Genomic DNA, 26,070 nt, shown 5'->3' on the forward strand with positions numbered 1-26,070 from the left:
CTAAGAACTTTTTAAAAACTCTATAGTAGAAGGTTGGTGAGGAATAGGTAGCTGTGAGCAGAGGTCACAGTTAAGCTGTTGTTAAAGACTTAATGTCAATCTTAAAGAGGTCTCAGAGCAGAAAGTGGGGAAAACGATACCACAGGGGCTCAAAGAGAGCCAGGGAGGGGGAAATGGGAGGCCACAGTGGACTCTGGCGTTGTTCAGTGGTAATAGGAAAGAGAAACTAAGTACGGGATACATAGGTAGAGTTATGGAGAAGGTTTTTGGCTTTTTGGTTTTGATGTTTTGAGACATTCTTGTAGCCCAGGTTGGCCTCTGTCTTATTATTTGGCCAAGGCTAGTTTTCAGCTCTGGGTTCTCATGCCTCTGCCTCCTGAATGCTGGGCTCACAGGTAGATGCCCCTAAACCTTTGTGTTCAGTTTTGCATGGCCTGTGTGCACCTGCAGTCAGAAGGAGGGAACCAGCTAAGTGAAGTGGGGGGCCCTGCTGGGAATTACACTAGAGAACAGAGGTTAGGCAGGCTGCCGCGTCTGGCAGAGAGAGGAAAAGGCAGCGTGGGGAAGTGTGGAGACAGACAGACGGATGAGGCCAGGGTGGGGGTGGCTGTGGAGCACCTCCAGAAACTGCGCCTGGGGGCAGAGCTGAGCTGGAGTCACGATGAGCGTGGGAGTGCTGGGAACAGCAGGTGTGTGGCAGCCAGAGAGTCTCGCGCGCACTGCTGAGGCTGGTCCACACAGTCCTAGCTCTGCCTGGAGACCAGAGAAGGGCTGGCTAGGGCAGACCTGATCCTCCACACAGGTGGGAACTTAGCCGTAAGAAAAACAGCACAGCACGCCATAAGCTTTCTTTAAAGCTTATATCTTTTTTAATAAAAAATAAATTGTCTGTGACAAGCAGTTTTCTGAATCCCAAAACAAAGGGAGGAGGAAGGAAGAGGTCAAGGGTCAGCCACACTGGACAAGGGAACAAGGCTCAGATTATGCCCCCCATTCTAGCCAGGGCAGAGACAATAATAACAATCTGTCCAAACTGAAGCAAGAAGGAAGGTGGTTAGACTTCAGAGATGACTTCCCAAACAGTATGGCATGACTGGTAAAGGAAACACAAGGGGCCAACTCCATAGAGACTCTTGGGAAGGAGGGTGGGCTGGTGTTCAAAGCAGCAGCTGCTTCTAGAGTGACAGCGTTCAGGATGGAGTTTGCAGGAATAGCCCCAGCTTGCTCGGATGCTTAGGTTTGTCACCACAGAATCCCAGACAGCCACACCTTTCATGGTCTCCTGGAGCACGTTTGTTACAGGAGGGCTCTTGGGTCAATCAAAATCAAAGAAACCTGTCTGGCTCTTCCTGTCACAGCACAAGTACAGGTATGGAGACAGCCCAATGTGCTTGCAGAAGAGAGTCCCACAGGGGAGGACCTACTGGGTGCTGTAGGTGACACACGTTAGCAGGAGAGCCTCCTACCCTGGTCAGAGTGGCACTGTGCCTGGCATAGCCAACAAGGCCAGTGGCTTGCTCTGCTCAGCTGCGGATCTGTGTCCCTGTTTAAGCCACTTCGGCGCCCAGATGGTTGTTGTCGGCATCTACGTCACTGGCAGAGGTCCTGTGGTCCTTGGAGGGCTGGAGGTGCTGGTCCCTGCTCAGTGGAGCCTTTTCCCTGGGGGGCAGCATCCCACAGCCCTGAACCTTACCCCGAGCCCGCAGCGCCCCCAGTGGGGAAGCGAGGAGGAGAGTGAGCACTCCCAGGAGCACGATGGCCAGGAGGACGGTAACGATGAGAAAATGGGGCCAGTAGGACCGCTGGGCAGCCATGGAAGCTCCGCCTCCGACCCTGGTCAGCGGGACCTGCACACGCTCACGGGGAACGCCCGCCAGCTCAGGGTCCAGCGCCAGGGGCTGGTCCTGGCTGTCTACCCAATAGGAGACCACAGGGTATGAGTAGCCGTTCTCAGTCGCCACACACTGGTAGAGGCCCCCGACACCATCCTGCGGCAGCAGCAAGAGGGAGCCATTGTAGACGGTAGCAGAGGCTTCTGAGATTTTGGCTCGGCCATGACTCCAGTGGTAAGAGGCCAGTGCTGACAGGTGGGGGCAGGGCAGCTCCAGGATGGAGTTGGGGACTGTCAGGACTTCTTTAACTGGAGAAGAGAAAAGAGGTGACATGTTCAGTGGGGAGGGAGGAAGGAAGGTGGGAGAGCCAGCCTTACATCTGTCTCACTCTGTAGCCCAGGTCAGTAATCCTGGTGTCTGGGATTCCTGCTATGGACCACCATGCCCATCTGTCTTCGGATTCCATTTCAACTCCCAAGCTCAAGGCTCAACCCTCTTCTGTCTCCAGCCTAAACTCCAAACTAGCCCTCAGTCTTTCTTTCTCTGTATAATTTCTAGCCAGGTTAACCCTTAGCTTCTGAGATCAGTCAAGATCCATCCTGTTCAGAGCGGCATGGCTGTAGGCAGCCTCCAGTATTAATAACTCCAACTCAGACACCAAGGCTACATCGACCTCAACCTGAACCCTAGTGTGCCCTCCAGCTCAGCATGCCTTTCCCGTCCACAGTCCACTTCACATCGCGACTCGGGAAGCTAGGTTGCAGCCTAGGCAGGTGCTACAGAAGCTATGGAGCAGAAAAGCCAGTCCTGCCCGAAGTTCCCCAAGTGCCTGGTTACCTCCTCCAGTCCCACACTCACTTAGTTGAGGGGGGCTCTGACGCCGGGGGCTCCTGGCCATGGGGCCACGGGTGCATACCCACTCCGGGTTGCCGCGTTCCATGTCCTGCTTCCAAGGCCTGAGAAGACAAAGCAAGCAAACTCAGCTCTTGAAACAGACCAGAGTCGGGCAGGGGGGGTGGCAGATTAAAGGGAAGAAGAGAGGAAGACTGGGTAGAAGAAAGCAAGAGCAGCTTCAAAGCTGCCCTGAGGAAGGTCACCTGTGAGACCTGGACCCAGAGGGCTGGAATCTGGGAGTGAGAGTGTTGGTGCCCTTTCGAGGGGGGAGGAACAGTAACAGAAGCTGGAGAAGGAAAATCTAAGCAGACTGTCTTCAGTCACCATTCAGGGTCAGCACTCACTTGGTAGAGCCAGACAGAAGGCTGCAGAGTCTTGATTCAGGGTCCCAGGCACAGTGAGGGTCCCTGGCAAGCACACAGTCCACACAGCTCTCGTAGACACTGCAATTGGCCCTGGGAACTCTCCAGATGCCTCCAGAGAAGCCTGCAAACACTGCACCCTGGGCAAAGAGATGGAGGGTGTCAGGAGCCCTAGCACCCTGGCCCGGGCTCCCCAGCTGTTCTCCACAGGAGGACTGTGTTCTGTTCAGGTCCCTTCTCACCTGGGCGGGGGCCAGCTGCAGGTTTCGAACAGGCTCAGAGTCAGGGCTCAGCTGAATCTCCTCCACGAGATAAGCACTGCTGTCCTGAGGCACCACAGCCTTGTGCAGGGACCCCGTGGCTGCAGAGACAGAGACAAGGTAGAACTTCTTCCTCTTCTTCCTCTCACTGCCCTCACATTCCTCCTCAGCAAGATGGTCACAGGGCACGCAGGCCACTCAGTCCCTCCATGGTCCAGGGATGGGGGGGTTCTCATGGCAATCTTCCTTTCCTTGTGTGTATTGTTACATATGTGACAAGCATGGATGCACACATGCATGTGGAGGACATAAGTCAGGCTATGTGTTTTACTCAGTCACCCCCCACTGTATTGCTGAGACAGGATCCCTCACTGAACTTGGAGTTCCCCATGACCTAGATTGGCTATGTAGTCAATAAGCACCAGGAATCCTGACTGCCCCACCCCCACTGCTGGATTTGCAGGTACCCAGGGCAGCACCCAGCTTTTACATGTGTTCTGAGCATCTAAATTCACGTCCCTACAACTGAGTCATCTGTGTCTTTTTTCTAGTATGAGGGGAAAAGGAAGGGTTAAATGCAGGGCCTCTCATGAGCTAGGATCCTGAACTACATTCCCAGCCGTCTTTTTACTTGAGACAGGGTCTTAGAAGCCCAGGCTGGACAAACATGCACTTTTCCTGGCTCAGCCTCCCAAGTAATTAGAATTACAATCCTGCAACACCAAACCCTGCTCCTGACCACCCTTTTAATGGTTTCAATTCCCTAGAACACAGAAATCTGAGGTAGGAAAATGATGAGCATATGCCACCACGCCTCAAGCCTGGTTTTATGAGGTGTTGGGGATTGAACTCAGGGCTTTAGGAACTGCAGACAAGCACTCTGGCTGCCAGGGTGTGTCCTCAGCCCCACTACTTCTGAATAAACAGGAAAGACTAAAGATACAGTTCAAAGATGGCAAGACAGGAGACCCTTGGCAGATCAAGCTGAGAAGGGTAAGGCTGGGCTGGGAGAGCCAGGAGCTCCTATCCAAACACCTATGTGTCCTGTAGGAAGCTGGAGGACCAGGGTCATGAGCTAAGAATGAGGGTGGGCTCAGGAGAGAGGGATGGGTCTAACAGTCATTCCAGAAAGAGGAACAGTTGGCTGGGGAGTGTGCTCCATTGCCAGCCAACTGAGGGCATGCACTTCCATGGGAGGAAGACACTGGGCTCAGTCACTCTTCCAGGCCATGCTATGAGACCTGTCTCTGCTGTGCCTGTGCTGAGCACACAGTAGGAAAGACAGAGACAAAAGTTCCCAGGCTTGTGGAGTGGGTGGAGGCAGACCGTAACTGTTGTGAATGAGAAAACTGCACAGCGCATTAGCTGTAAATTAGAAAGTCAAGTGGAGCAGATCCAGGGGATCCTGGGAGTGGGGATGCAGATCGAGGGGATCATGCCCAGAGCAGGGGGTGGGGTGGGGGTGGGGGCAGGAGGCAGAGAGGGCGGGTCTGCCTTGCTTAACAATAGGGTCTCATTCTGCTACTCAGGCTAGCTGCCAACTTGTAAATTCTTTTATTTTTGAGTCTGGTCTCACTATGTAGCCTTTGGCTGGCCCGACACTCACTAAGTAGACTAGGCTGGCCCAGCACTTACAGAGATCTGCCTGCCTCTACCTCCCAAGTGCTGGAACTAAAAGCATGCACCACCATGCCATGTTCTTTTTTTCCCCCCTCTTCTTTTCTCTTCTCGTCTTTTCTTCTCTTTTCCAGAACAGGGTCTTATTCTATCCAAACTCTTGGGAGTTAGAGGCAGGTAGATCGGAAGGAAGTTGAGGGTCGGTGTTAACTACATAGTAAGCTGGAATCCAGCATGGGCTGCTTGAAAGTGGGGGGCTGGGGAGGTGTGGCTTCTACCCTTCTCCAGGTCACCCTTGATGACCCCTTCAGTCCCGCTTTCCTTCCCACCCTCTCCTCCTGCCTCTGATATGGCTCCTCCCAGAAGGTGGACAGCTCTTTCTAAGACTGGAATATAGACTGGGGTCTATATTCCCCAGCCGACTGAAAGCTCAGAAAGGCTAGAGACCGGATTATCTTGCCATTGCACTGCGCATCCTGAGTCCAGCAGGGGGCTCACACACTAATTCTCTGCTAAATTATGAGCTGAACACGGGGATGGACTCAAAGGCTTCCTGCCTCAGCCTGGGTTTGCGCCCCTGCTCGTGCCATCCCAGGTATATTCTGGAAGCCTATACTTACAGGTACCCAGATACATGACCACATGGCTGCTCCCATCAAGGCCCCGAGCTGACTCCACAGCAAGCCGTGTGTACTCCACACCAGACTTCACCAGCAGGGGTGTTCCTACCACGTGCTCATCCATCAGAAAATGGTCCTTCATGAAGGTCAAGGCTTTGTCAGAGGAGGGGCCCATGGAGCACTAGAGGAGGAGGGAAGCAGAGTGTGTCAGCTCCTGAGTGGGTGCACACCTCCCTCTCCCATCCTCCTCTGCCCTCTTTCCTCAGATGGTGAGAACACTCAGACCCAGAGCTCCTAGGCTCTCTGTGAGGTTGAAAATGCCTAATTCATGAAAAATACCCAGCGCGGGGCGGGGCGGGGCGGGGCGGGGCGGGGCGGAACCAGCATGCCCTTTGGACTGGGTCAGCTGTTTTCTCTGCCCTGTTCTTCGGTGCCTGCATCGATGCCAGCACGAAGCAAGAGGAATGCTCCTTCAGGCAAGCACCCCGCTTTACTATGTCTGTGATCCCTGGCGAGGCAGTGGGTGACAAGACGGAGGTGTGACAGAAACGGGCGGTGTTGCTGTTTTGCATGAACTTGCTGCGTGACTTGGGGGAGTTCCTTCTCCATTCTGAGCCCTCTTTCTTTCACTCATACCCGAGGGTGTTAGACCGGCTGTTCCTTCAAGGCCCTGGCAACTAGTGAGAGTCTTTGCTCAAGATTTAATTAATTGTCCTTCTTTCCCAAGAGCATCTCCTGAGGCCAGTCCCAACGGTCACTTACAAGCTGTGTAGTGAGGTTACACAAATTACTTCATCTCAGAGCCACAAATTTCTGTAAAGTGAGGGGACATCTATAATCCCATTTTTGTGCCAGCAACAAACGCATGCGCCTATTTTTTTTTTTTGCCTCCTCCTATGGAGATTTTTAAAAAATATTTTTAACTATTTCACTTATTACTTTGTCTCTGTGTATATGTGTGAGTGAGGGCAGGCACCTGTGGAGGCCAGAGGTATACCATCCCCTGGCATGCCTGACAGGGATGCTGGGAACCAACTTCAGGTCCTTTGCAAAAATCAGTAAGCACTCTTAAACACTCCAGCCTCTCAAACACTTAAAAATTCCAGTCATGGCCTTGGTGTATAGCCCAGGCCAGCCTTGAACTCTCAGTCGGCCTGAGTCTCCTGAGTACTGGAATTCCAGGGGTGAGCCACCACATTTTATGTGGGTAAGCACAGAGCCAAGGACCACCAGATTCATGGGTAAAACTGCAAACAAGACAAGCTGAACCACTCAGAAAGAAAAGAAACACAGACCTAAGAGGAAGCCAGGCATGGTGGCACACGCCTTTAATCCCAAGACTGGGAAGACAGATTGTGAGTTTGAGGCCAGCCTGGTCTACAGAACAAGTTCCAGGACAGCCAGGGCTATATAATAGAGACCTGACTCTACACTCCTCTTCTCCCACACTTTTCTTTTTGTTTGTTTGTTTTATTGTTTTTTCGAGACAGGGTTTCCCACACTTTTTTTTTAACTTTATCTTTATGTATATGGGTGTTTTTCCTATATATATTTGTCTGTGTACTGTGTGCATGCCTGATGCCTAGGAAGGCCAGAGAGGGTATTGGATCCCCCAAAACTGAGACATCTTTCCAGGCCCCGATTTATTTATTTATTTATAACTAGAGAGGAAAAAGAGGTGAGGGGGGAGACAGGGAAGGAGAGGAAAAAGCAAGCAAACAAACAAACAAAAAACACCAAAGAGGAAACAAGAACAATTCAATTCAAAGAGAAGAAAATGTCAGAGAAAATCTCCTCTCCCTGTCTTCCTGAGAGAGAGAGGGAGCTATCTTGTTCCTGAACTAAGAGGAGCCCTTACATGAAGAGAACAGGCAGATACCACACATCCCACGGGAGGCGTAGCCGACCTCAGTAAAGCAGCCAGCTCACCTTCAAATACGACCGACTCTGACCAAGTCTCTAATCTAACAAGTGCGCATTTACAAGAACACTGACCCGGCATGGTGACTCAAGCCTGTAAACCCAGCACCTAGGAAGCACAAGCAAGAGGATCGGGAATTCAAGGTCGTCCTTAGCTAAGATGGGAGTCCAGAACAGTGTAGGCTACCTGAGACTCTGTGACATAAACACACGCACGCACGCACACACATACACACACACACACACACAGACAAGCACACACAGACAACACACATACAAACACACATACATGCACAGACACACACAGACACACATAGACAAGCACACACTGACACACACACACAGACACACAAACATACACACAGGCACACACACAGGCACACGCCCTCTCTAGGTAAACTACACTGCAGAACAGCACCGGACAGTGTAGGACATTGCACAACTCTGTAGGACAAGGAAGTAAAGTGAACAACAAAGAGTGCTGGAGCAAGGGCGGGGCTCACGGATTGAGAATGTTTGCTGCTGTCCTGCAGAACCAGAGCGTGGCTCCCAACACCAATGCTGCATGGCTCACTGTAACTCCAGCTCCCGGGGACTGAGGATACCCTCTTCTGGCCTCTGCAGGCTCCTTCACACACGTGGCATACCCAGAAACATGTACATATACATACACATAAACAAAAATAAAGAGCCTGGCTATAGAAATACATCTATAACGAAAATAAAATGTAAATTACAAGACACTTAATAGAACACTCTATCACACTCTGTAGATATTATTTGGATCTTGACTGAAGTAAACAGACCATATTTTTAAAATTTGGGAACTGGGTAGCTAGATGGTGTCAGCACACACTTTAATCCCAGTGCTTGGGAGACAGAGACAGGCAGATCTCTGGTCTATAGTGTGAGTCCAGGACAGCCGGGGCTACACAGAGAAACCTTGTCTGGGGGGTGGGGGGAGGGGAAGAGGTGGGGAGACTGGGGAAGTGTATGGGAAGGCTGGGGAAATGTGTGGGGAGGCTGGGGAAATGTGTGGGGAGGCTGGGGTGTATGGGGAGACTTGGGAAGTGTGTGGGGAGGCTGGGGAAGTGTGTGGGGAGGCTGGGGAAGTGTGTGGGGAAGCTGGGGAAGTGTATACACATAAAGACCTGTGTTTGGGTCCCCAGCAGCCCCATAAAAGCCAAGTGCATGTGTGCCTGCACCCCCAGTGCTGGGGCGTGGAAAGGAGAGGCTCTTTAGGGCTTGCTGGCCAGCTGGTCTAGTCAATCAATAAACTCTAGGTTCAGTGAGAGATGTTCTCAAAAAGCAAGATGCAAAGCTGGGCATTGTGGACCCAGCACATGGGAGGGAGAGGCAGGCAGATCTCTGTGAAATTAAGGTCAACCTGATCTACATAATGACTTCCAGGCCAGCCAGGGCAATGGAATAAAAAGAAAGAGAGTAAAAGATGGGGATACACATGAGGAAGAAACAGAGCATCAACCTCTGGCCTATAACATGCATGTACACATGCATGCACATGCATGTACACACACATACACACATGTACACACATGCATGTAATACACATATGCATGCACATGGACACATACATGCATACACATGTACACATGTATATATACATGCACACATATTCACACACACATATATACATGTACACATATATACATACATATATACATGTACACATATATACATACATATATACATGTACACATATATACATGCATGTATACATACAAATATTGTATATGTACACACAGCAAAAAAAACCCTTTATGACAGTGGTTCTTCTTCTTCTTTTTTTTTAGATTTATTTATTATTATATGTAAGTATACTGTAGCTGTAATTTAGATACACCAGAAGAGGGTGTCAGATCTCATGATAGATGGTTGTAAGCCACCATGTGGTTGCTGGGATTTGAACTCAGGACCTTTGGAAGAGCAGTCAGTGCTCTTAACCACTGAGCCATCTCTCCAGCCTTATAACAGTGGTTCTTAACCTCCCTAATGCTGACTCTTTAATACATGTTCCTCATGTTGTGGTGACCCTCAACCATAAAATTATTCATTGCTACTTAATAACTGTAGTTTTGCTACTGTTATGAATCATAAAGACCTGTGTTTCCCAATCACCTTAGGTGGGCCCTGTGAAAGGGTCATTTGACCCCTCCCCCACACCGGGGTTGAGACCCCTAGAAGTACTGCTTTACAGTATCTTAGATGTTCTGAGCTGTGAGCGGGAACACATGTCTGTTCTCACAGCACTTGAAAGAGAGAGGCAAGAGAATTACAATTTTGAAGCCAGGCTAAGTTACACAGCAAAGCCTCTTTCAAAAGAATAAATTAAAATAGGACAGCTGGCTCAGCAGTGAAGAGTACTTAGCTGATCTTGCAAAGGATCTGAGTTCAGTACCCAGCACCCACACAGTGGCTCACAGTATCTACAACTCCTGTTCCAGGGGACCCAATGCCTATTTCTGACCTCCTCAAGCCCCAAGCACACACATGCTACACATACATACTACATGCAGGCAAAGCACTCATACATGTGAAATAAAAGGAAGTCAGTCTTTTTCAAGAGTAAGTTCCAGAATGGGGAGGCTTGCGTTCTGACTCAATCACTCCTGCATCCCACAGTCTACTGTAGCATCACACAGTAGCACGTGCAAAATAAATATTTGTCGAATGAAAAACAGGGACAAAAAAAAAAAAAGAAAAAGAAAAACAGGGACAAACAGTTCAAGCAGACTTTTCTGTTCTGAAGTGTTGGGGATGGAGCCCAGGGCCTTGTGGAGGCTAGGTTAGTGCTCTACCACCAAGCTCTACCTGTATATGGGAGACCTGAAGGAGAAAGGCTCCCACAGGCTCCTCTGTTTGAATGTTTGGCTCACCCTGCCCCACACTACTGAACTGGTTAGGATTAGGAGGTGTGACTAGATGGAGGAGGTGTGTCACTTGAGGTGGCCTTTGAGGTTTCAAAAGCCCACACCAGGCCCAGGTCTCTTTACCTCCTGCCTATAGATGAGATATAAAGCTCTCAACCACTGTACCAGCCCTGCGCCTGCCTGCTGCCATGCTTCCAACCATGAACTCACTCTCTGAAGCTGTAGCCGGCCCCTAATTAAATGCTTTCTTTTATAAGAGCTGCCTTGGCCACGGTGTCTCCTCACGGCCATAGAACAGTGACTAAGACACAGAGCATGAGAAAAGCTCTCCAAAGCCAAGAAAATAAACGAAATGTCCAGGCTAATGTGGTCCACTGGGCACCCAATTCAGCACCAAGGACTGGCCAGGTGGCTCGGCAGGTAGGGGTGCTTGCTGCTGACAGCTGGCCCTCTCTCCCTAATGGGAAGGGAAGTGACTCCTGTAGGCTGCTCTCTGAGCCCCTCACACAAAACAATCAAAGAACTATGTAATTTAAACATTAAAAGAGTCCAGTGAGGGAAAACAAGTTATATCCAAAAGGTTAGGTCTCCAGACAGCTTGGGAAATCTCCAAAACAGGTAACATAGTCAGCCTTGCAAAGTTTGCAGGAGATGGTTTCAGCCCCTTAACTACATACCCTAGTCAAACCATCAACAGTAAGAGTGAAATAAAGGAGGCTTCTGCTTTCAACGTCTCCAAAATTTTACCTGCCTATGTCTTTATTTTCTCAGGCCTCTATAGAGGACAGCCTCTACTAAAATGAGGTAGTTTAAGGTGAAGCAGAGTGCTGGGAACAGCTCTGTTAGTAGAATGCCTGCCCACATGCAGGAAGCTCACGGTGCAACCCTCAACGCCATAGGCACTAGGCACGATGGTACGTGCTTAGTGCTTACACTTCTGGTACTCATGACGGAGGCAGGAGGATCAGAAACTGAGGTTACCTTCAACTCCATCGAGTTCAGGGCCACCATGAGCTACAGGAGTCCTGACTCAAAAGAGAGAAGGAAAGAAGGAAGGAAGGAAGATAAAAAAGGAAAGAAAGATGAAGCCACGGAATGTGTGCCAGAAACAGAAGCTACGTCATTGGAGAGTGGCCAAGGGACACTCCAAGAAGAGGAGGAAGGGAAACTGTGGCCAGGCAGATGGACGCAGAGGTCAGCCATCTGGGCTGCAGCCTATCTGAGGCTTTCTTAGAAAGTGAAACTGCTTAAGGAGCCAATGGTCTAACTCCAGGAGATTAGGGAAGAAGTTGAAATGAATATAAGAACTTAGAAAAAGCAAGCAAAAAACCGACCAGGATAACAACTCACCCCAGGTAAACAGAAGGTCTATAAAAAGGGAAGGTTATCATGGCTTACTACCTCGCTCAGCTGTGAGTGAGTCATCTATAGTAATCCTGCCTAAATTAGAGTGACAGGGGCTGGGGAGATGGCTCTAGAGGCAATTGGACGATGGTAGAAGGGAGCCAACTCCCCAAAATTGTCCGCTCACCTTTACCCATGCACCCACACACATCACAGACAATAAACAAATAAAAACTATAGCTGAAAAATTCCTAGGGGTGGAGACTGTGGCTTGGTGTTAGAGCACTTGCCGGGGCAGATGTGAGGTCCTGGGTTTGATTCCCAGAACTCAGAAAAAAAAAAAAAAAAAGCCACCTTTTAATGCTCACATGAGTTAGAAATAGAACATGGGGGAAGGGAAGGCTGATTTGTAGAATTTGCTAATTTCCGAGATGCACACTGCCTTTGAAACCGACTTCAAGCTACCTATGTTGTGGCAGTGAGCATGAGTTTGGAGAGAGATATGCCAGCGAGAGCCAGGGAGAAGCAGCACACACCTGTGATCCCACCCTCGGGACAGAGGCAGGAGGTGAGTTTGAGGCCAGCCTTGGATGGGAATGGGGCTTCAGCACCCGTCCTGTAGGTGTCTCTGATCCAGAGGTTGCCTTGAATGTGCACTGAATTCCCTACCCCTGCATCCTCCTGACCACTGGGATTACAGACGGACGCCATTGTGCTCAGCCTATTTGATTCATTTCAATTACGTGTACAGATAATTCAGATTACAAAATAATAATAATAAAAGGTGCAGGTGAAAAGCTGGACATGGTGGCACATGCCTGAAATCCAAGCATTTGGGAGGTGGAGGCCAGGTAGCCAGAAGTTCAAGGCCAGCCTGAGTTACATGAGGTCCTGCCTGAAAATAACTGAAATGGTGGTGAAGCTGCCCAAAACTATGCTTGTGGCGCCTGGCCCATGTGCTCTTAATTCTTTGGTGATAAAGCCAGGGGTTTGGTGCTCAGCACTGGGAAAGAGTTGGCCCTGGCAATCGTTCTGGATGTAGGGTGTTATCAGACATTTGTGGCATATGAGCAGCTGGGTGGGGTGTGTGGACCTTTGCCCTGCCATGATGGTGCTGGGAGGAGTGGGTGGTACTTACACTGCCTGGCCTCGGGCTGACCTCTGAGCCCCGGTAAGTGGTCCAGCGGGAGGTCTCCTTGTTCAGCTCCTTGTACTTCCCTTTAAAGACTCGCTCAATGTCCGTGAGAGAGAAGGCACAGACTGCTGAGCTCCTGGTCCCGCCAACCTGCCTGAAGACAGCCAGAGAAGACATTCACTGTGGTTCCCTTGGCTGCCTCTCCAGCCCCAGTGGAATCCCAGCCGGCCTAGAGGGTAGGAGCCAGGCCAACCTCTGGAGGCTTATTTTTTCCTTGCTGATGGTGATAAGGACCTGACAGCCCCACAGAGTTCCCTGACCCTGACCTAAGGCCTGTCTGGAAGCCCATCGCAGGATCTGAAATATGATTGCTCCTAATGAGGATTAATTGGGGCATAGGTAGGCCCTGGGGTGGCCCCTGCCTGTCCTGCCCAGGCTGGGCTGTGCCCACAGGAAGAGTGGTAGAACCGGCTTCGTGGTCCTCAGAGAATGAGCCACGGCTGTCTCTTCTGCTGGTCTGTGGCGAACCAGTACGTCTTCTCATAGTCTCCTCGACACACTGACTGGGTTCCCAGTTCTGCATCTAACTGATGACAGACCCTGCACACCAGAAACCTTCGCTTCCTGATACATGGTTGGCAGGTGTCTAAACACTGTGATGCCAGACTGTGGCTGTGGGACCTTTGGACCTTTCTTGGTCTCTGAGCAAGTCCTTCCTGTTTTCTCACTCATAACGATAACCTATGGCCATTAGGAAGCTAGTGCTAAGTTTGTGTCTAGTTTTACTTTTTTTCTTTTTCTTTTGTTTTAAATTATTTATTTTATGTATATGAGTACACTGGACAGTACAGTATATGTAGCTGTCCTCAAACACATCAGAAGAGGACATCAGATTCCATTACAGGTGGTTGTCAGCCACCATGTGGGTATTGAATTGAACTCAGGACCTCTGGAAGAGCTGTCAGTGCTCTGAACAGCTGAGCCATCTCATCAGCCTGTGTTTAGTTTTACAATAGCATTTGAGCGCTACAGACCCTTGTCCTGCCTTTCTGGTATTTTCTTTTACTTCCATTTCCTAGCCTAGTGAATTGGTTTTGTTTGTTTGTCTTAACACAGTCTCCAGTAGCTGAGGCTATCATTAGTATGGAGCAGAGGATGGCCTCCTGTCTCTTCTTCCCATCTACCACCATCCCTGACTTAGGTGGTGCTGGGATCCAACTCAGGGCTCTGTGCATGCTAGGCAAATGCTCTACCAACTGAGCTACATCCCCAGCCCTTGTTTATTTTTGAGGCATTAGTCCTTGAACTCCTGATCTTCCTTCCTCACCACCATGTCTTTGTTTTATCAATGTTTTATTTTGTTTGAGACAACAAGCTCTCTCTGTGTAGCTCAGACTGGCCTCCAGTTCCTTAGCCTCTTGCCTCCACCTCCCAAGTGCTGAGAACACGGCATGCAGCATGATGCTAGGTATTTTGCTGATTTCTAGTGTCTGCCTCCTGTAAGCTTCCTTCTAGGCAGAATGAAGCTAGTCTCTGAGCTTTGTTTCTTCCCTACACATGAGAGACAGTCCGGTTCCGGGGGTCTGGTGATGCTCAGATGCCTTCCTATGCAAAGCACGGAATGTAAAGTAGGCTCTATCCGCTCCCGCCTCCCTGGGTCGCAGCCCTCCTTTTCCCTGCCTTGCTGCTCACCACTGGGAGGTAAAGACTGCGTAGATGCGGGAAACAGAGGGAGAATCGGCGGGCAGCAGGACCGCGTGGCGGATGATGTTGAATGGCAGCTGCCCTGGCTGAGCGCAGAGCAACTGGGCTTTGAGGAAGGTGGTCCACTTCTTCTGCAGCAGCTTTTCACCGCCCACGTCGTTCTAGGGGAAAGGATGGAGTCAAGGCCTTGTTGCGAGTGAACCCGCCCAACCTACCTCATCCCCATTCCCATTGGCTTCCAAGTGGCCAGCCCTCCTCCGGGGGGGGGGGGGGCAGCTTGGGGGATGAGGGCAGACCTTGCAGACTTGAGCCACCCTGGATATATACAGCTCTTCAAAGAAGTCAAACTCGCTGGCTGTCTCCTCAAAGAAGAAATAGACGACCTGGGTGGATGGAATGGCTGCCACGAAGGAGGCATCCGCTGCAGGGACAGAACAGACAGGCTCAGGGGACTGAGCATCCGGACACTCCGGATGCTTGGAGACACTGTAGGGTGGATCCCGAGGGCCAGGGCAGAGGTTGTCTCCTATCCCATGGCCTGTTGAGACATATATGTACTTTTCCTTTTTGAGACAGGATCTTACTATAGCTCTGACTGGCCGGGAACTCACTGTGTAAACCAGGCTGGCCTCCCTTTACAGAGACCCACCTGATGCTGCCTCTGCCTCCCGAATGTTGGGTGGTATGGACCATGCCAGCCAGCTGGAGTACTTTAATTCGTTTTTTTCAAAAGAGAGATGAGTGAATGAAAACAAATCCCAAACCTAGCGTCAGGAAAGGGGCCCAAACTTGTGTTGACTGGGAGTCAGGGACTTTTACCGTGCAGCCAGCGTAAGAAGATGTCAGTCTTGAGAACAGGCTGGGATCCCAGTGTCCGCATCAGGATGGGCTCGCTGCCCAGGAAGTTGTTCATGGTGCCGGAATAAAGCATCCCATCTAAGACCAGGGAGAGGGGGGAGAAGCAAGTATCAGGGGGACGGCTGCCCACCCTCCTCAGACACGCCTTCCTTCTATCCAGTCCCCTCTTACAGAACCCCAAAGCAGAGCTCATACTGCCCCCCACACACACACCTGCACTCTTCTTAGATGCCTCTGCCCACAGGCAATGGCCTATGTAGTCTTCTGTGTTGAGCTCTTGCCAGCCTGTTCCTGGTCCTTCCTCAAACACCAGTCCCAGAGAAATCACTGTCTTGTGCTCACAAACCCTGGGCCCCTGCTTATCTTTTAAGTCTGTTCAAAAGGCAATAGCCACCTCCTGTAGGAAACCAGGGTGGGAGGTCTGTGATGGCTCGTGTCCAGGCAGAGGCACAGGACTTCTTTGTTGTAGCCGCCTCAGTACCCAGCTCCATGTGTAGGCCATTCGAGAGAGTCATCCCCCATGCAGACTGGTTAAACAAGTGGCTGAACCTCAGGGCTCACCTGATGCCTTGCTAGGCCATTAGGCCTTGTATCTACCTACATGCATTTCCTTGCACCCCTTTGGGGACAGTTTCAGAAGGGGTAGTGGCTAGGCTGTCTGGTTCTCCCTCCAATCCCGTCCTGGAGGCTCCTGATTTGCTTCATCCCTTTCTTTGGAAAACCATCATATTTCATTTTCCTCAGAGTAGTTAGGAAAGGCAAGTTTCAAGAGGGTCAGGAAAGCCCCACACTCACCGACCAAGACAGCTGTGTGCTTGTGAACAGGGTCAAAGGGGCTTTGGCCCTTCCCGTCCATGACCTTGTCTATCAAGATGGGCAACAGGAGGGAATCTTGGAGTTCCTAGAGGGGGGAAGAGGCTGGGAGCCCAGAATGCCAGGGTCGCACGTCTGAGAGATGAGGAGCATGAGGAAGTAAAAGGGACAGAGAGGGAAATTGGTCTGGGGCTGGGAATCTTACGAGGGTCCGCAGGGACCAGAGATTCCCAAAGCTACGGAGGACAGGCTGGGATGGGTGTGAAGAGAGGTGGGGGGGGGGGAGCTGTGAGCAAGCGGGGGTAGTGGGGGTCAGACAACTCACAATGAAGGTACAGGCAGGGCTGAAGGCAAAGGTCCCACAGGCATAGAGGTGAGTAGCATTGTAAGAGACCAGGACTCGAATGAAGTTGAAACACTGTGTCTATGGAGAAGCAAAGAAATCAGGCTATCAGGCCGATTGCCCGCCTCCTGGGGTCTTAGAGGATGCTCCCCCATCCCCAGTGGAGAGGAGGGTTGAGATCAAGAAACTTGACAGAACATGACCCACTGGATAATCACAGGAACAGGTCCTCCTGCCCCCACCCCTGTGGTCACCAGGGATGGTCTCTGACACCAGGGTTCTGTCGCCCACCCTCTGCCCCCACCTGCGTTTACCTCATTGCTCTTCTTCTTAAAGGCACATTCGGTCTTTTTTCTCTCACTGGCTGGCCAGGGTATCTAAAGTGGAGAGTTGAAAGGGGTAGATGAAAGGAAAGGAGCTCTTTGGTTTTTCTGTAAGCCACCACCACCTCCTGTGCCCCGCACACCCCAGCTCTGAAGTAAAGCCACCAGTAAGCTCTTAGTGACGTTCTGGTAGGCAGTCATATGCCAATTTGATCAGGACTATAACTTGCATAGTATTAGGATTCATAGGGACGTGGCTCTGGGGTAGAACAAGACAGATCTGAGTTCAAAATTAGGCTTGGCCACCAACTGACTGCATGCTGGCTCCATTTCATAACCTGTTAGTGGTTACAGCCAGAATGCATGTGTAAGTGCCTGGCATTCGCAGCAGTGGTTATAAACCACACATTTCCTGGGGGAGCCTGTCAACCCCTTAAAGAAGCTGCAAAGGAGGGGTGCAGATATCAGACTTAGGCTCTCCAGCACTCTAGATGAAATATTCTGCCACTGAACGACGCTCCTGGTCCACGACTCTGGAATTTTACCTATACCCTGCATGTGCAGGAGGTCAAGAGACCACACACTGAGAAGGATCCATGTGAAGTGCCTTCTTCCTCCCCATCCCCTCCCTTCAATATTGCTGCCATTAGGGAGAGGATAGCACAAGAATCAGGGATTCTCTCTCTCTCTCTCTCTCTCTCTCTCTCTCTCTCTCTCATAGGTGCACATCAAACTATTTGAGTCACTGATTTGAGTCAATGTTTTAAATCTCCTATGCCAGTGATTTCCATATCAGCCATTTGAGTGGCTGGGGTTACTGTAAGACCACAGCAGTCCCTGCTGTCACTGCTGACTCAGAGTGGCAGGTGGCGGCTGTTCATATGGAAGCAGAACTGGTCCAGGGAAGCTGCTGTCTTGGACTCTGGCCCCTGGCCTCCTCACCATGTTCTTTAGCCTTGGGATTCCTGGGTTCTGGATATTCAAGGCCAGGACGGCCTCTCGAGCCCCCACATAGAGAGTGTTGCCATCGTCACTCAGGAGCAGCGTGTCAAAGTCTCGGAGGCCTTTTTGTTGGAAGAAGCTGAGGGCCCTGTGCCCGTCTCCTGTTGGGAGGCAATGACAAGGAGAGGATGAGAAGGAGCTGACCACTGAGGCAAAGGTGGGGGAGGGGTGGCAGGCCTCAGCAGCTGCCCCCCTTCACTGGCGGCACCCCCCTCCATTTCCTTCATCCTTCAACAGCAGGGCATCGGAACTTTGTGGATTGAGTCCCCAGAAGTGAAAAGTTCCAAAGACAGGGTAATGGTAGCTTGGGTACTGTTGGTGGTGTTGGGGGGAGAGCCTGCTCAAGACACAGACAGAAAATGAAGTGAGGCTAGAAGATGCAGTCTCAGGCCTGGGGGGATGCAGTGAAGCAGGATGGGAGGGGGAGAGCTGACAGGTAGACACAGGAAGGGGTTCTCAGCCACAGGCAACGGAGATAGCTGTCGTCCGCCTCAAGATTTGTCGTAGTTACAGATCCCTGCCACCCCCGTTTCCTCTGTCTCCTCCCCTCACTCTGCGATAGCAATTGCCCACCACCAGCAATGCCCACTGCAGCAGAAAAGGCTGCTTCCTCTCGGTTTCTGAGCCCCATCAGTGTGGGCATTCCTGGGAGCCACCTGGACAGTCTGAATATGTTGGTTAGTAGTGCATGTTCACTACATATCTTGGTGGTGGCATGTGTGCACATACACACACGTGAATGTGTGGGTTCCTGACACACTGGCACATCAGCAAGGAGGAAAGAGCACCTCAGATAAGTCTCTAGTGAGCACATGTGGACTTTTGCTTTAGTCAGAGGACAATCTGGCTGTTACTCTTTTGGCCTCAGGAAGCCTGGAAACCAAGAGGAATCCAAAGACAAAATGGAAACAATACTGCCTAGATTGGCTTCTCCTGAACTCTGAAGAGAGCTCATTGTACTTCCCCTTGAAACGCAGGCTTGTTTGTGCCTGCACTCCCATCCCACCCAGAGATGCCGCTCTATCCACCGACTGCTACATCTCCTTTACCATTTTGCCTCAGAAGGATGCTAAACTACATCCGTGAACAGAAGTAACTTACTTCTGTGTGTGTGTGTGTGTGTGTGTGTGTGTGTGGGTGGGTGGGTGTGTGGTATATGTGGCACTTCCCCTGGGGCATTTCCTGGAACTAAAGGTGTCAGTAACCGAACAGCCTCCTCAAGAAACCACCGAGGCTGGGTGAGCTGCTAGGATCCCTTCTGATGCCCAGTCTCCTGGACAGGATCTGGCCCGGTGTGACCTCTGCAGTTGGCTTGGGCCCTCCAGCTCCTCAGACAATCTAGAGCGAGCTTTAGCTTTCCAGCTCCTGGTACTGAAAAAGCAGTCAGGAGTTTAAGGCTCCTTGCTTAGTGACTGACATTTGAGGGAAAGAAAAACCACTGAGTTGGCAGAAAAGGGTCACAGTGACCCTTCCTTCCCTTACAGATCAACTTGTGCCTCAGGTGGCCTCTTCTTCTCCCAGCCCCTCCCAGGCTCCCTGGCATCTCTGTTTCTTCGTGCCATTTCGTCCCCTCTGGCACACCCTTCTCCTTCCTCAGCCCCTTCATCTCTATGGTGCCATCCATACCTCCCAGGTACTAGACACTTACCAGCATGGTATTTGACTCTGGGCATGGGCCCCTGACCACCAGTCCCAGAAGCAGGTGGCAGTGATGGCAGCAGGAAGAGTTGGAAGAAAAAAACACGCAGGAGACTCCATGAGTCCTGGCCCAGGGATGGTAGGGCCATGGTCAGCCTGAGATGGTCACCAGATGGTTCTGAGGAAACAGGCACTTTCTGGGTTAGCCATGCTTACCACACCCTTCCTGAGGGCCAATAGGAGAGCCCCAGGGGGCAGAAGTTCCTCTCTGGAAGGGCCCTCAGAGTCTCACTTCCATCCATCCCCAGCCTTGAAGGTGCCTCCTGCTGCCCTCTGCATAGGGTGCTGCTGTGGCCCACGCTGTGCCTCTGGTCACCTAACCATTAAAAAAACTACCTTGCCATTTCTCACCTGACTCACAGAAAAATTCCTTTCCACTTTGCCCCCTCAGCATCTCCTGGCCCCGTGCTCCAGAGCTCTGATCATCTCTGGCCCTGGGCAAAGGTCTTCTAGGGAACTAGTTCCTGTATGCAAAAGGTAGATTTCCCCAGGCTGGCCTGTGCTGTGACACCTTATGCCCGCTACTCACCCCAACCCAGGCAGACAGCCTACCCTCTCCTCAGCCCCCAGGGGCTCTGACTCTTGCTTAATCGGGCCCATCTAGCCTTCTTCTTAGGGATAGGGGCGTGCCAGTTTATCTACCACTGTGGTGGGGCTGCCCTCTGTATTTCCTGGGAGTGGCCTGGGCAGGAGTCCTTGGCAGACTCTCAACTTCTCCAGCCCCCCTGTCTGCCTCCCCAGAGCTCCGCAATCAGCCTCCCCCATGGCCACTGAATGCAGGTTCACACCCCTCCCCCGCCCCCGCCTCATCTCACATACCCTTGAGCCAGCCACACTGAGAAGTCCTGTGTTCAAACCCTGAATCAGGGTGCCATCCGAGGCAAAGAAGGGGGTCCAGGCAAGGCAAGCAGGCTCAGCCTGGCTGGAACGGGCGCGCGGCCCTCCAGGCACCCATCCTGCCAGAGCCAGTGTGGGTTTCAGGCCAGGGAAACCAGAATTTCTACCTCGAGTTGTGACAGATCCTGGCTGGCTTGGGCGGAAGTTGGTGGATCAGGGCGGGGAGACTGGTGGAGTGTGGGAGTGGGGGTGAGGCTTGAAGGCCTTGCAGGAGACACACCTCCCTCCCTCCTTAGTCTATCCAGAAATTAAGAGTTCCTTCCCGGCCAGTTCAGTGATGCCCTTGTTTCTCCCGCACACCACTTCCAGTCTAACCAGCCCAAGCTGCAGACTCCTCTTGCTCAAGAGAGCTCGGTATGACACCGTCTCTCTCCTATTCCTTCTCTCTCTGACCCCATTGTGGGGTTCCCCCACTGCCACATACTGAGACCTCCCGACCTCCCACACCCAGTAGGACCACATTCTTGAAAGATAACACGTTTAAAGCTGGCATGGTGGCGAGGCATACCTTTAATCCCAGTACTCGGGAGGCAGAGGCAGGCAGATCTCTGAGTTCGAGGCCAGCCTGATCTACAGAGTGTGCTCCAGGTCATCCAGGGCTATACAGAGAAACCCCGTATCAAAAAAATAAAAAATAAATAAAAATCCTACATTTGTATTAGTTTTTTGGTTTTTCCCTATGACTTTGCTGAGGAAGCCCTAGTAATTTGACGTCTCAGTGGGAAATTGGAGAAATTCCCCATTTGAACGCGTGCTTCTTGGGATACGCTTTGGAGCTGAAGCACCCAGCTGGCATGGTGGCTGGTTCCTCCTCCCCAAAGGTTCCAGGAAGACCTCATAACGCAGGGTTAATGAGTAACCAAGGGCTCCTAGGCCAATAAAGAGTGGTTGGGCTGCTGCCCACTCTCCCGGGTCAGCTGACTTCAGGTTAAAGAGCACAGTGACCCAAGCTGGTCTACCTCCAGGACATACCCTATCTTCACTGTAAACACCATCCTCACTGCCAGGATGGTCCCCACTGTAGGCTGTCCTCCACCCTTCCAGTTACAGCTCCTAGACGGAAAGCATTCCTCGGTAGAGCCTGCTTGGCCTTCCCTTCATGCTTTCCCCTCTGCTTCCGTTCTCCAGTGTGGCCCAGGAGCTGGGCTCACACAGACCCTCCTGATGGCTTCATCTGTCAAAGCTTGCTAAGACCCGCCCCCCCCCAAGCTCTCCGTTCACTGTGAGGACTTTGCCAATCTCCCTGTGCTGACACAAACTTCTGAGTCTCCTTGACCTCTAGATCAGGCTTGGGAAGCCACCACCTCAGGGCCTCTCTTTGGAGACAGATTGGCCTATCTGGGTCACAGGGAGGAGCTGTGACCAGAGGAGCAGCTCCAATGCCATCCTTCTTTACTCTCTTCCTGTCCCTGGGCGTCCTCAGGAGACCAAGTGCTCTCCCAGGCCCTCGGACAATGTGAGAAGCTCACACTTGGGGCTTCAGGCTTCCCAACTTCAGCAGGCAGGCTCCACTACAGTCTTGCTGCACAGAGAACAGAAGTGCAGCAGGGGTGACTGGACAGCCTGACGTCCATCCATCTACCTCAGACCTGTCTAATTCGGAAGCTCTCCCTACATGGCTGGCTCCTTCAGTCCCATCTCCTGCCCTAGTGCATTAGCTCAGCTCAGAGCTGCTCAACAGAGGGAGTAGGCAGGCATCAGAGTGGGAGGAGCAGGGGCTTTCTCTCCTCTAGCCAGGAACCAATCACTCAGGGTGACTCCTGACTCAGAAGGAACAGAAATCTCCCCGAAGAGAGGCCATCTGATGTCAACTTCAGCCTAGGTGCTTCCAGCCCTGGGGTGCCACCCACTCTCTCACAGTGCCTTTCAGGCCCAGCTAAGAGAAGAGAGGCAGGGGGAGAAAGGGACATGGCCCCACCAGCTCGTCTCATCTCTCATACCCCTGAGCCTCACCTGTCACTCACACAGGGTCCTGCCTTCAGAAGAGGCCATGCTGGGTATTCCCTCCTGCTGTTGCTTACCTCGAGAAAGCCTTAATCATTTTTTAAAAAGAGGACTACGTTTTCATTCACACTGGGCCCCACAAAGGGTGTAGCAGGCTCTGCTTCCAGGACACTCAGGGCTGTCAAGCCATACACCCTCCCTCACTACACAAATGAGGAAGGCAGGGCCAGTGGCTGGAAGCATCCAGGGCAGGAAGGGCAGCAGGCAGCAGGCAAACAGTGGTTCTTACCCTGTGGGGTGCGACCCCCTTTATAGGGTGTGGGTGGGTGGGCGGAGAAAGGTTCAAATGACCCTCTCATAGGGGTCACCTAAGACTATCAGAAAACACACACATTTACAATGCTAAGCATAACAGTAGCAAAATCACAGGTATGAAGTAGCAATGAAAATAATTTTATGGCTGGGGTCACCACCACGTGAGGAATTGAATCACAGGGTCACAGTATTAGGAAGGTTGGGAGTCACTGCTATAGAGAAAAAAAAAATGCCATCTTCCCTGCCCCTGCTCTCCCAAGCCAATTCTCCCGTAAGCCCTGGAGCTCAGCCTGGGGAAACCCCAGGACCATGTTAGCTCCAGGAAATCACAGCATCAGACTTAGCTCCTCTGTCAGATTCCAGTCCCCCCAAGTCCTCCCCTAACCCCCAAACCACAGAGGAGAGTAGCCCCTTCCTGTGGGACTTAATCATCAAAAGTAGAGGTGGGGAGTGGGGGTGGTTTGGGGGGGATGGATTGTGGAGGGTCAGCTCCTCATCCGACCCCTTGCCCCAGCTTGCACGGATTCTTCAGAGGAAGAATATCAGCACAGAAGCCACCCCTAGCTTCATCAGAGACCTGGCATGTCCAGTGTCCCCAGCCTCCTTCTCTTCCTGGACCTTTGGGGCAACCCTTAGGAGAGCAGGGTCTTGAGAAACAACCTTTTCCAGCTCCCCTTTCAACCCATGGCCCTGCCCCTTTTTTATGATTGTAGCCAGTCAAATCGTCTTATATGGATTTGAATGCCTACTGTGGGGTGGGGGAGGGGGGGCCACTAAGATGCCCCCAGTCTGTGTCCCTAGCACCCCCCAGCCCAGGGACCTTTTCCTGTCCCTGCAGGTCTCCAGAATTCTTACCACCATACACACACACACACACACACACACACACACACACACACACACACTCCATCAACCTAACCCCTTACCCAGTGCCTCTTGGGCTCCCTCTCTCAGTCTGGCTAGTGCTGGAAGCTGCGTTGAGCATTACACACAATGGTCTGACTTCTCTGTCTTGCCCCTCCTCAGGGCAGAGTCAGCGCCAGACAATGGCCCGCCCCTCTGTTCCGCACTGTCTGTCGGCAGCGGCTTCCCTGCTTCTTACCTGGAGCTCGGGATTCCGCTGTGCTTCCCTCCCCCTGGAATGCCAGGCGCTCAGCTTTCCGGTCTCCGAGTGCCTCCTTCCCGCCACCCTCCCACCCCCATCTTCAACCCCATCCCACCTCACTGGTCCTTAGTCACCATGGCGACCGCATCTCTAAGTGGGAGGGACTAGAATCTCCCCATATTCTTCCTCCTCCTCTCCTGTCCCACTGTGCCCCACTTCTGTGGCTCCTGGATTCTCATTTGTGGAGGCAGGACCCCAGATGTGGCAAGGGGTGGGGGATACTCCAACCCCTGGGTGCCTGCTCTGCTCCTTTGCCCACCCTCAGGCGGGCACCAATGTGCAGATATCAGGTATAGGAGACCAGTGAGGCAAGCAAGCCCTTTTATGGCCAGTTTCTCTTTATCTCTGGCTTTCCTAAGTACTGAAAATGCATAAGGAAGATGTACCTGGATACTAGCCAACCACCTACAACGGGAGTTTACCAATAAGTATGTATACAAACATAAATATATGTATGCAGGGGTCTCCACCAAGATGCTTAGGAAACCATCTTCATTAATAGCCTGACCCCTGGGGGAGGGGCTACTCTTCACAGGTTCAGGTCTGGTGTTCCCTTCCTAAACCACCTTACTAAGTAAGAAAGTGGTGTCTCCAGAAAACCCTCAGCAATACCCCTTGAGACCAACTAGAAGGAAAAAACAAAAACAAAAACAAAAACAAAAACAAAAACAAAAAAAACCCTGTGATGTAAGAGGCAGACAGGAGGCAGACTTCAGAAAGAACTTCCCAAAAGTCTAACGGTAAATAGGAACAGGAGATTAGAAACAACAATGACCTGGATTCTTTCTTGTTTGGGAAACAACAGAGGTAAGCAGAGGTTTGGGGGAAGTTTTAAAAGCTGCCTGCTCTTGAGTTACCCTGACATCAGAACTCCTTCTGTCCCAGCAGGGCCTTTCTTTAAGACAGGGAGGAACTGAGAAAGACCAACTCTAAAGGTTGGCTTTCTAGAGGTGCAGGATTGCCCACTGGGCACCATGGTCCTAAGAAACAGGGTTTCTGGGTACCGACCTGGCAATCTATAACTTGCTGTGTGATCCCAGGTTGGACCCTTGCTCTCTCTGACTCCCATAAGTCAAAGGGGGGCTCACTCTTCAGGCCATGGCAAGCAGCCTGGCTCCTCTGAAGAGTTCATAGTATTTTTAGGAAAAAGGAAGTAAGTGCCCTGGAGGGGCCAGGCAGGGCAGCGGGCTTCGCAGGCCAATCCCGGTTCCCTTTTGAGTCTAGGCTGAGATGGGGTAAGCATTTCCTTCCAGGATGGGATGAAGAGGACATGCCATGTGCTGGCATTTTCCATAAGCAGACTCAGCAGGGCCACCTGCGTGCTCCTGTTTCTGAACTTCCACCCTCACTGCCCTGCTTCTAGGTCTGGGGTTTCTGTACCCTCTCTGGGTGTTCTCTCAGGCACTTAAGGAAAAAGCAAGGTTGGAGCAGAACCCACCCCCATCGAGGTCCTTGCCTCTGAGACACTATCACCCTCACTCCCAGGGTAGGTGAGCCCCGTCTGTGGGAGGCTCGGAAGGGACTGTCTGCCACAGTGATCCAAGGAAAGTGGTGCCTACGTCTCTTAGGCTCCATGTCGTCCGGTTCCTCCCAGCCATACGCTGGAGCTAAGTTAGCCAAACAGGAGAAGAGGGATTTTAGTTCTTGAGTAGCCGTGGTTGGAAAGGGACCCGTTGAGTGACCTGACACCAAGCTCTCTTGTTCCCAACTCTCACAGGGAGAGAAAAGAGCCATTGCCCTGCTATGATGAATGCCTTCTGTTTCCCCTGCTTGCCTAGCCTCAGTTTCTCCAGCTGTGGGGAGGAGGGGTAGCCAGTACTGTTGATTGTGGGAAGGGCAGTGAGCAGCTGATGGAGTTTAGCAAAGGAAGGTCTCTGGGGGAAATTCGACTGGGAGGGAGGTGAAGAGACCCAGGCAAACTAACTGAAGAATCATTCTTGGGAATGCCCTGCCCCCCATGCCCTGGCAGAGGCCACACACAGACACACACACTATGATGTCCTGAATCAGGCACACGCACACTCCGTGTCCTGGCATCCCACTCCCATTCCACCCCTGGGGATCACGGGTCCCTTGCCCACCACTTTCACACCTTACCCCCAGCAGTACAGACCCCTAACCCAGGCGTCCGAG

At 51.7% G+C, this 26,070-nt stretch overlaps 1 protein-coding gene and 1 non-coding gene across 11 annotated transcripts; both read right to left on the bottom strand.

Moving 5' to 3' along the window:
• Positions 1-846: 846 nt before the first annotated feature.
• On the bottom strand, positions 847-26,070 carry Sema4a (sema domain, immunoglobulin domain (Ig), transmembrane domain (TM) and short cytoplasmic domain, (semaphorin) 4A). Of its 10 annotated transcripts, none has more exons than XM_006501190.4 (15): positions 23,875-23,974; positions 19,567-19,734; positions 17,859-18,019; positions 16,908-16,970; positions 16,576-16,674; positions 16,233-16,385; positions 15,399-15,515; positions 14,876-15,000; positions 14,568-14,740; positions 12,879-13,029; positions 5,586-5,766; positions 3,331-3,449; positions 3,071-3,228; positions 2,691-2,788; positions 847-2,140 (listed from the first exon to the last, which is right to left on the bottom strand). In XM_006501190.4, the coding sequence occupies exons 6-15, from the start codon at positions 16,291-16,293 to the stop codon at positions 1,548-1,550; spliced, it is 1,776 nt and encodes a 591-aa protein (XP_006501253.1). In that variant the 5' UTR covers positions 16,294-16,385; positions 16,576-16,674; positions 16,908-16,970; positions 17,859-18,019; positions 19,567-19,734; positions 23,875-23,974; the 3' UTR covers positions 847-1,547. The 10 variants fall into 10 exon arrangements, with proteins under 10 accessions (XP_006501253.1, XP_006501250.1, XP_006501252.1 ...); XM_006501187.3 differs by lacking the exon at positions 23,875-23,974 and adding an exon at positions 21,022-23,672 and having other exon boundaries at positions 16,233-16,338; XM_006501189.2 differs by lacking the exon at positions 23,875-23,974 and adding an exon at positions 20,169-20,388 and having other exon boundaries at positions 16,233-16,338.
• Positions 5,767-5,839, bottom strand: Mir7011 (microRNA 7011). The gene has a single exon (NR_105978.1). It is a non-coding gene; the product is annotated as a microRNA 7011 (primary transcript).

Source organism: Mus musculus, chromosome 3 (genome assembly GCF_000001635.26).
Source record: "Mus musculus strain C57BL/6J chromosome 3, GRCm38.p6 C57BL/6J".
Lineage (NCBI taxonomy): Eukaryota > Metazoa > Chordata > Mammalia > Rodentia > Muridae > Mus > Mus musculus.

Coding starts and splice junctions, on each gene's coding strand:
- Sema4a (XM_006501187.3), bottom strand. CDS start 21,106: ATGACCTGGAGCACACTCTGTAGATCAGGCTGGCCTCGAACTCAGAGA. Junction 16,339..16,575: donor GCCCTGCCTGTACCTTCATT/GTGAGTTGTCTG, acceptor TCCCCCCTCTAG/GAACTCCAAGATTCCCTCCT. Junction 3,229..3,330: donor TGCAGCTGGCCCCCGCCCAG/GTGAGAAGGGAC, acceptor CTCTTTGCCCAG/GGTGCAGTGTTTGCAGGCTT.